This window comes from Priapulus caudatus, unplaced genomic scaffold, assembly GCF_000485595.1.
Source record: "Priapulus caudatus unplaced genomic scaffold, Priapulus_caudatus-5.0.1 Scaffold1897, whole genome shotgun sequence".
In the NCBI taxonomy this organism is placed as follows: domain Eukaryota; kingdom Metazoa; phylum Priapulida; class Priapulimorpha; order Priapulimorphida; family Priapulidae; genus Priapulus; species Priapulus caudatus.
In genome coordinates, this window is record NW_014578958.1 from 1 (window position 1) to 10222 (window position 10222).

The following is a 10222-nucleotide window of genomic DNA, read 5'->3' on the forward strand; positions in this document are numbered from 1 at the left end:
ATGCACACAGCAACACGAGAGACGGCTCACACGCACGCACGCACGCACGACGACGCACGCAGCGCACGCACGCACGCACGCACGCCCGCCCGCACGAAACACACACACACACACACACACATTTATTTGTTTATTTATGTTTATTAATAGTGTGATATCGATTTTGTACTATGGATAGTTATTATTTAACATCTACACACACTGATTGTGCGATAACAGCTAGATTGCAGTAAAGGCATCAGTCATTAATGAAGCAATACTAATCTGTAGATGTTGCCATGGCTACAGTGATACTTACATTTTGGTGGCTTCTTGGGAACGTCCTCTTTCTAAAAGTAAAAGTGAAATGGTAATGTGAATGTACAATCATTCAAACCATCATCAATTCACAGAAAGCACGCAGTAACCTGACAAACTCACACCCGGTCGCCTGCACGCACCGCACGCCAGCGCACGCACGCACCACGCACCGCACGCGCCACCGACACGACCGACCGCACCACCAACCACGAGCAATACGCAACGCGCCCGACACCACGCATCGCGCCGCACGCACGGCACGAACAAACGAACCGACCGCACGCCGCACGCTCAACGCCGCATGAACAAACGAGTCGACGCCCGCACTCAGCACGCACGCAAAGTCGCCGCCACGCACGGCACGCACAGCATGAAACAAACGACCGCCGCGCACGCACGGCATACCCGCACTCACGCACGGACACGACGACAAAAGACCGCCCCAGGCACCACCGCACGCATGAACATAACGACCGCGCCGCACGCACGCATACCCGCACTTCCCACGCACGCACGGAACAAACGTCGCCCGCACGCACGCATTACCCGCACTCACTTCACGCCACAGCACGCCCGCTCGCACGCACACATACCCGCACGCACGCACGCGACGCATACCCGCATCACCACGCACCATCCATACCGACGCACGTCAGCGCACGCAGCGCACAGGCACAGCCATGGACGATGGATACCCGCACTCACGCACGCCGCCCCCCATTCGCACGCACGCACGCCGGCCCAGCCCGCAGCGCCGACAACGTCCGCCTGCCAACACACAGTCCGCGAGCACGCAACGCACGCCCGCACGCACACACGCACGCAAGCAGCCATACGCGTCCCGCCGCACGCACGCCACGCACAGCCGGCCTGCCCGCCGACGCACACACGTCCGCCCGCACGCACGCACGCACGGCCGGCCCGCCCGTCACGCACACACGCCGCCGCACGCACGGCACGCACCGCCGCCCGCTCGCCACGCACACAACGTTCCCGCACACACGCACGCCACGCCCGGCCCGCCTGCACGCACAGCCGGCTCGCCGCCACCGCACGCCGGCCGCCGCGCAACGCACGCAACGCCGGCCCAGCCGCACCACACACGTCGCCTGCAACGATCGCGTCCGCCAACGCACCGACGCAACGCCAACGCACGCAACGCACGCCCGGTCCGCGTTGCATGCACGCACACACGTGACACAGCAACAGCAAGACGATGACCACCAGATGGCGCCAGGCAGGACCGCGACAGCTACAGTTCTAAACGAGTGAACGTCTCTGAAGTGTGGTCAATGACAATAAGTTCACTTGGATCTCGTTGAATACTATGAAATTCATATTTATGCTTGTGTTGAAACTCAAAGAGAATGAACTAGCTATCGAAATTTCGATCTCCCTTCGGGAAATTTCGATAGTAAGTTGCATTTCTTGACTTAACACAAGATAAACTATGAATTCACACTTACGAGGCCGGTGCTTCGCTTGAGGACGCGCTATATCGTCTGCTGTCAATTGTCGAGTCGGTGACGCTGAGGTCATCCTCGGCCTTCTCAGCTTCCTCATCCTTCCTGCAGGTGCATATGATGGCGCGGAACTGTGGCGAGCCGAGTCCGAGGAAGAGAAACATGAAGAAGCCCTGCGAGCGAGCGAGCATGCGTTATATTACACACACGGGACACATGCACCACGCAGCGCACGTTCACGCAACGCACACACACGCAACACACACGGACATGTCGTTATATTACCTACACACACACCCGCATTGCACATGCACGCACGCACGCACGCACGCACGTCGCACGCACACACACGGACATGTCGTGTATATACACACACCACACATGCACGCACGGACACGCACGCACGCACGCACACAAGACCCAGACCGCCCACGCACACACACACGGACATTGTCATTATATTACACACACCAACACAGCGACAGCAGCACGCACGCACCGCACGCACGCAGCAAGCACGCAGCACGCACGCACACCGCACGCACCACACACACATACGGACACACACGACATGTCGTTTATATTACACACAACCACACATTCACGCACGCACGCACGCACGCCACGCACACACACAGGACAGTGTCGTTATATTTACAGCACACACAACATGCACGCAACGCACAGCACGCACGCACTGCAGCACGCACGCACGCACCGACGCACGCACACGACACACACACACACACAACATGGACTGTCGTTATGATTTACACACACCACACATGCAGCGCACGCAACAAGCACGGCACACAGGCACGCACGCAGCACACACACACACACACACATGGACAATGTCCTTTATATCACAACACCACACATGCACGCACGCACGCAGCGCCACGCACGCGCGAACACGGACATGTCGTTAATTACACACGAGCCACACATGCACGCACGGCACTGCAGCACGCACGACGCACGCACACGCACGCACACACACACACAGTCTGCGGTACACACACATGGATGTCGTTATATTATATCACACACCACACATGCACGCTACCACGCACGCACGCAACGCGCACGCACGCAACAACACACCACACATGGACATGTCGTTATATTACACACACGCATCACAATGGGCACGCACGCACGCACGCACGCACACAGCACACACACACACATACGCAACACACACGGACATGTCGTTATATTACACACACCCACACACGCACGCACGCACAGCACGGCACGCACGCACGGCACGCACGGCACGCAACCACAACGCACACGGACATGTCGTTATATTTACAACACACCACGCACAGCATGCACGCGCTGCCGGGCGCGACGCACGCACCACGATCGCACGCACACACACACACACACAACGGACATGTCGTTATATTAGCACCCACACACATGCATAGCATGCGCACGCACTAGCACACACACACACACGCACACACATAACGCACACACACGGACATGTGTTATATTACACACACCACACATGCACGCACGCAACGCAGGCCCTGGACACGCACGGAGGGTACCACGACACGCCCACGACACACACACACCACACACAGCGACGGAACATTCGCTCTTATTATTAGCAGCACACACGCACACGATGCAGCGCACGCACGCACGCACGCACACACGCACATGCTCACGCACACACACGCGGACTTCTGTCGTTATATTACACACACCAGCACACCGCACGCACGCACGCACGCACGCACGCACACGCACGGACAAATGTTCGTTATATACACCACACCACACATGCACGCACGCGAACGCACGCACGCAGGACGCACAGCAACGCAATCAATATTGATGGACTCCTGGCTATATCACACACACGGGCGTGCGTTTACATCACACACAGTAATGTTGTTAGCACACGCATGGGGGCGTTTTACTCACTCACACACTAGAGTCCCTTAATATAGAAATAATTGACTCTAGAAAGAAATCATGACGAGAAAGACTCTTGACGATAGAAATAAATGATGGAAATAATTTTATTATTATTATTATTGCATCTTTATTGCATGAATTCAGATACAAATACATGTACTGACGACAGTTTTTTTCATGGAGACTAATGGACTCCACGTTTTTTTAATGGACTCTATCGCACACACTAGAGGGGGGAAGGGGGGGGAGTAGATTCCCACTTTCCCAGCAAAAAAAACACTCCATATCCCAGTTCCCAGTAAAATAAAATCCCAATTCTCAGTTCCCAGGAAATTCAGTAGTTTAGGTTTTCAAACACTACATAAATACTAATAGTTTACATACTATTATTTATACGTGGGGTTCTACATAAATCTAATTAAGCGCAAAAAAAAAAATTTAAAAAAAAATTAAAATCAAAAATTAACGCAGAAATTGAGATCGCCACGATATTGAACAATTTTCTTCAGATCCAGAAGCAATTTTAGTTTGGTCTTTCCACGTACGAAGGACTTCTGTGCCCGAATTCACGAAAAATTTATATGACATTTCTCCAGTTCCGCACGGTAAATAAAATGGCCAATCCGCGCGTCCCGAAAAATACCCGTTCCCCCCCTACAGCGAGCTGTCACTTACTTGCAAGGAGTTGAATAGAACGTAAATGATGAGGAAGGCCGCCTCCTCGGTGAACGACATGATACCAAACAGCCACGGTACGCCAATGAGGGGCAGCAGGAACACACATCCCCGCAACATGCTCCTGCACACAGACAAGCGTCATCATGAATTCGTAATTTACCTCGTGTTAAATCCATGAAATTAATAACTTACTTTCGAAAAATTTTCGATCTCCCTTCGAGAAATTTTCATCAGAATGTGACGTCAGAAGATGACATCATGAAGTCGATAGAGGTAGCGATAGATCGTGATCGATAGAGGTAGCGATAGATCGTGATCGATAGAGGTAGCGATAGATCGTGATCGATAGAGTAGCGATAGATGCGTGATCGATAGAGGTAGCGATAGATCGTGATCGATAGAGTAGCGATAGATCGTGATCGATAGAGGTAACGATAGATCGTATCGATAGAGGTAGCGATAGATCGTGATCGATAGAGGTAACGATAGATCGTGATCGATAGAGGTGCGATAGACTCGTGATTCGATAGAGGTAGCGATAGATCGTGATCGTAGTAGCGATAGATCGTGATCGATAATAGGTACGCATAGATCGTGATCGGTAGATAGTAGCGATAGATCGTGATCGATAGAGGTAGCGATAGATCGTGATCGATAGAGGTAGCGATAGATCGTGATCGATAGAGGTAGCGATAGATCGTGATCGATAGAGGTAGCGATAGATCGTGATCGATAGAGGTAGCGATAGAACGTGATCGATAGAGGCTAGCGATAGAACGTGATCGATAGAGGTAGCGATAAATGACGTGTTGCGATAGAGAGTAAGCGAATAGATCGTGATCGATAGAGGTAGCGATAGAACGTGATCGATAGAGGTAGCGATAGATCGTGATCGATAGAAGTAGCGATAGATTGTGTTCGATAAAGGTAGCAATAGATAACGAGTCATCAGTTGAATGTAGCAGAAACAAGCAGAGAGATCTCTACTTCTTCTACTGTATATATACTGACCGAATTCATCATATTAAGGGGGAGAATAACGGAGCGGTAAGACGTGATAGAGAAGATGATGAGGAAAAATAGTAGAGATATGTAAGAGAGAGTAGAAGAAGGGATGAGAGTGCACTAATGTTCTCTCGTTTCCTCTTACCTCAGCTCGTACATGTGGTCCTTGTTTTTTATCGCTGGCAGGTTGACGTTACATATAGTGATAACCAACACTGTGAAGACAGCCTGTAATAAACACAATAAATCTCCATAAGCAACCGCTAGATGTCAGCACATTGCGTACATATAACATCAGACCACTGAGTTGTATAATATCAGGAGTCTATCAATATTGATAGACTCCTGCTAATATTATAATAACTGTTATTATATAGAGCTCAGTGTATCAGATAGCATCAATTATCATCTCTGTGGTGAGATTGGGATACGCACACCATAGCAACAGAGGCGTGATCCGTCGCCATGACGACGTGACTCACCAGCATGAGACAGAGTATGGGACCGACGAACACCCAGATGAAGCTGTTCTCGTAGGACACGAAGCAGCGGTGGTCGGAGCCGTAGCCGCCAGGATACGAGCTAACCGGTGAGGGACATATATAATGCAATTGTTATTACTACTTACGTTATGTCCCGCATGCGAATTTTCAGATATAGCGTGAGCGAGACATTGCTGACGAAAGAGGGCGCCACCGATCGACAAGGCGATCTCTTGACTGTAATTCTGCATAACACGTGACTTTGTGTTGTGAATTCCTGTGTAATGTTAGTTTCATTGTATGCATTTGGATTATTAGGATGGATATGATGATTATTGTTTGTTAAGTATCTTGTCGTTGAAAGGTTGTGTGTGAGACAGTGAAAAAGAGAGATGCCTAAGCTTAAGCCTATATTTATGTCTATTATTGTAATTTGATTATTGTTATTGTCAGTTTAATTTGTAAACTAAAATGTATACTTATATCGCACCGTGCGAATAGGAGAGCTGCAATACGGTTGTGACGCGTATATATGTATATGCATACATATGTGTGTGTGCGTGCGTGCGTGCGTACGTACGTACGTGTGCGTGCGTGTGCAAGTGCGCGCGCTTGTGTGTGCGTGTGCGCGTGTGCGCGCGCGCGTGCGTGTGTGCGTGCATGCGTGTGCGTGTGCGTGTGCAAGTGTGCGTGCGTGTGCAAGTGCGCGCGCTTGTGTGTGCGTGTGCGCGCGCGCGTGCGTGTGCGTGTGCAAGTGCGTGTGCGTGTGCAAGTGCGCGCGCGTGTGTGCGCAAGTGCGTGTGTGTGTGCGATCCCTATCGTCGTGGTTACAAATGCAATGCTAGTCATTTGCACATCTAGACGCGAATAGAACGACATGTTGCGCAGTTCTATGTATACGAAATAGTTGTGTATAACAAATATTGTGATATCAAATGCGTTCGTTGAGGAGTGTATGGATTTACACATAGATAAACTGTGTATTATTCTGAATAAATACTGCACCGTGATATGAATTTGAAATGATATACAAAGTGTGTGTTGTCTATTATTTAGTTCTTTAGTTCGTCCGTATTTCGATAGCGGTCCTATATACCCACCCATCTGTTAAAACAATACCAGGTAACTAGATAGTAACCTGATTTATTTTAGTATAAAAAATAAAGGCAGAAGGGAACTTAGGGGTTCATTAACAGAAACAAAATTAGTCTTAACATTAGTCTCAACGTTAACTTTTCCTCTTAGACCGTTGACGGAAACACTTTAAAGTAAAAACGGGAAATCCAAGCAAACATAAATTTACCTTTACGATATATATATTGAGTTTTTAGCGAGAGAGAGTGAGTGAGATTATATTATGATTGCTGAAAGTGCTGCTACAATGTAGCAAAGGACCATAATGTGCTTGTCATATTTGTTGTGTATTATTCTTGGTATAGTTATCTAAAATCTTGAATTTAAAAATGATTGTAATATAGAATGTACACGTGGATAATGACATAAATACATAAATATATACATACGCACATACATAAATTGGATGCTCAGGCTGGTACACTAGTTCAATCACATGTCTTAATTTGCATATCGTCTTTTTAAATTGCAAACTTCACAGTTTTCATGATTAAATTTTGTTTTATATGTATATATACAACCACACCTGCTGAGGAATGTTATATTGGATTGATCCAGGCCCCAGGTAACTTATCGTTTCCAAATAGGCCTATATATATACGAGGGTTATATTATATATATATAGCTCCATCAGAATCCTATGAATTCGGTTATTTGTAAGCTTCTTGTAATGAGTTAATCATTATAATTCATTCTCAAGCAGAGATGGGAAACTTCTTGGTGTTTCACGTATATACTAATTGATGTTTTCATAAGTACATAAATGAAAGAAATTCAAAGAATCTTAATTCATTTCCTCCAGATGTTATTATGTTCATATCAATCTGTTTTTCAGCGTGAACAGATAGCTTAGCTCCAGTTCAGCAGGGAGGGTTTAACATTTTGCATGTGGCCTATTTTTATATAATATATATGAGCTTTATCTAAGCTGAGATGAATAAAAAAAAGTTGTTTTAGGCGCCAATGCATCTTTTTCGCAGTTTTGCGAGTAGGCCTACACCAAATATGGCGCCTACTGCGCGATAAGTGCTGTACCAATCGGCTTCGCCTACTTATCTGGTATTGGCCCTTTGACGGCAACTTGATTTCAATATGTGGTACCACTTGTTCGGCGCTGAAAATGTGTATATTATCTGTGTTTTTAACGGTTTCTGAAGAGTCTCATCAACACGCAGTAATAGATTTTAATTTTTATACTTAGTTTGACAAATACGAAACTGAAGTCTGTACCATTGCCAAGAAAACAAATAAGATCCTACGTTAGCATGCTGGTGATTGTTGTTAATTGTTTAGGCCTACTCCGCTTGCGCTGGCCTTGACACCGTGACCCGTCACCAAACCAACACATTGTGACATTGTCATTGTGATTGTGCTCTAGTCTAGGCCTAGAGTAGAAGTTTTTATAATTTTGTACCATTCTGTGCGTAGCACTAGCAGCCTAGAAGTGCATGCAATAGCGTCGGATTTTATAAATTACTATGTTGGCACAATTTATTGGTTTAGTATCAAGTAGACCGAATAATTCTGTCCCATATAACCTTTTTTATATTTTGGTGAGGGTTATTGGGACAGAACGGGGTTCATTGAAATTTCATGAGATCGCATGAAAAATGCTAGATACAATAATGTAACCCAAACCCAAGAGGATAGGGTTACAAAGTCTCGCTATCTCTTTTCTGTGGAGGAATGCCGCAGTGAATCACTCGGGCCGGTTTGCTGTGCGTTTTTGATACTAGAACTTCCAAACTGGGTTTTTTTCAACACGAACCTTTCTCGCGCTATTCGGGAACTTACTATGTATTGCAATACTCTGTATTAAACTAATATAACCTGTTACAAAAATTCGAAGTGACGAGCGGCGAATTATACTGAGCGCAATTTCTGTTGACCTGTGGACGTACACTTTCCCAATGCGCATAGCGATCGGGCAAACTCAGCGCCCTCGCGATTGGTCGGTGAATGCCGCTCTTCAACCGAAGTACGTCACAGGTCACAGAAATGGCGCTCCAGTATATTCGCCGCTCGTCACTTCGAATTTTTGTAACAGGTTATATTAGTTTAATACAGAGTATTGCAATACATAGTAAGTTCCCGGAATAGCGGAGAAAGGTTCGTGTTGAGAATAAACCCAGTTTGGAAGTTTAGTATCTGAAACGCACCAGCAAACCGGCCCGAGTGATTCACTCGGGCATTCCTCCGCAGAAAAGAATAGCGAGACTTTGGTTAACCTATCCTCTTGGGTTTGGGTTACAATATGTATCTAGAAAAATGCATGCGCTGCTATATGCGGCCGTAGACGCCGGCTATTGGCGCGAAACAANAGAGAGAGAGAGAGAGAGAGAGAGAAAGAGAGAGAGAGCGAGTGAGAAACGACGAAGGAGCGACAAATAGGTTCCAATAGCGCACACAAGATGGTGCTACATGCTTACCCACGTTGGAGTCGTCTGCACAAGGATGGCGAAACTCGTCAGGTGGTCGACCTTGAAGTATGCGTGCGTTTCGTTACACCACACGACGCTGACGCCGTGCGTGCTCCATCCGGCCCAGCCTCCCTCGCTGTCGTCATGCCAACAAAGCACACAGCCACACTCAACAACAACACAGATTACTGTACACAGGTGGCCGCGACACCTCAGCAGCAGACAACAAGAAGTCACGAGGCAAGAAGTCACAGAAACTAGTGCGTGCGTGCGTGCGTGCGTGCGTGCGTGCGTGCGTGTGTGCGTGCATTCGCGTGTGTGTGTGTGCGTGCGTGTGTATGTGGGCATGTGTTTGTGTATGCGTGTGCGCATGTGTGGGCGCATGTGCGTACGTATATGTGAAAGAGAGAGAAAGAGACAGAGAAGGAGAGAGGTAGAAACAAAGACAGACAGAAAGACACGCAGAGAGACAGACAGAGAGACAGACAGAGAGACAGACAGAGAGACAAACAGAGAGACAGACAGAGAGACAAACAGAGAGACAGACAGAAAGACAGACAGAGAAACAAACAGAGAGACAAACAGAGAGACAGACAGACAGAGAGACAGAAAGACAGACAGAGAGACAGACAGAGAGACAAACAGAGAGACAGACAGAGAGACAGACAGAGAGACAGACAGAGAGACAGACAGAGAGACAAACAGAGAGACAGACAGAGAGAGAGACAGACAGAGAGACAGACAGAGAGACAGACAGAGAGACAGACAGAGAGACAGACAGAGAGACAGACAGAGAGAC

The 10222-nt window shown here is 47.8% G+C and overlaps 1 protein-coding gene across 1 annotated transcript; it reads right to left on the minus strand.

Moving 5' to 3' along the window:
• Nucleotides 1-298: 298 nt before the first annotated feature.
• LOC106817866 (adhesion G-protein coupled receptor G2-like) lies at nucleotides 299-5974 on the minus strand (the record flags this gene model as incomplete). The annotated part of the gene is made up of 5 exons (XM_014822578.1): nucleotides 5870-5974; nucleotides 5533-5615; nucleotides 4380-4503; nucleotides 1767-1936; nucleotides 299-329 (listed from the first exon to the last, which is right to left on the minus strand). Coding segments are annotated over exons 1-5 (414 nt in total), but the record flags the coding sequence as incomplete, so codon positions are not given.
• Between the last annotated feature and the right edge of the window lie 4248 nt (nucleotides 5975-10222).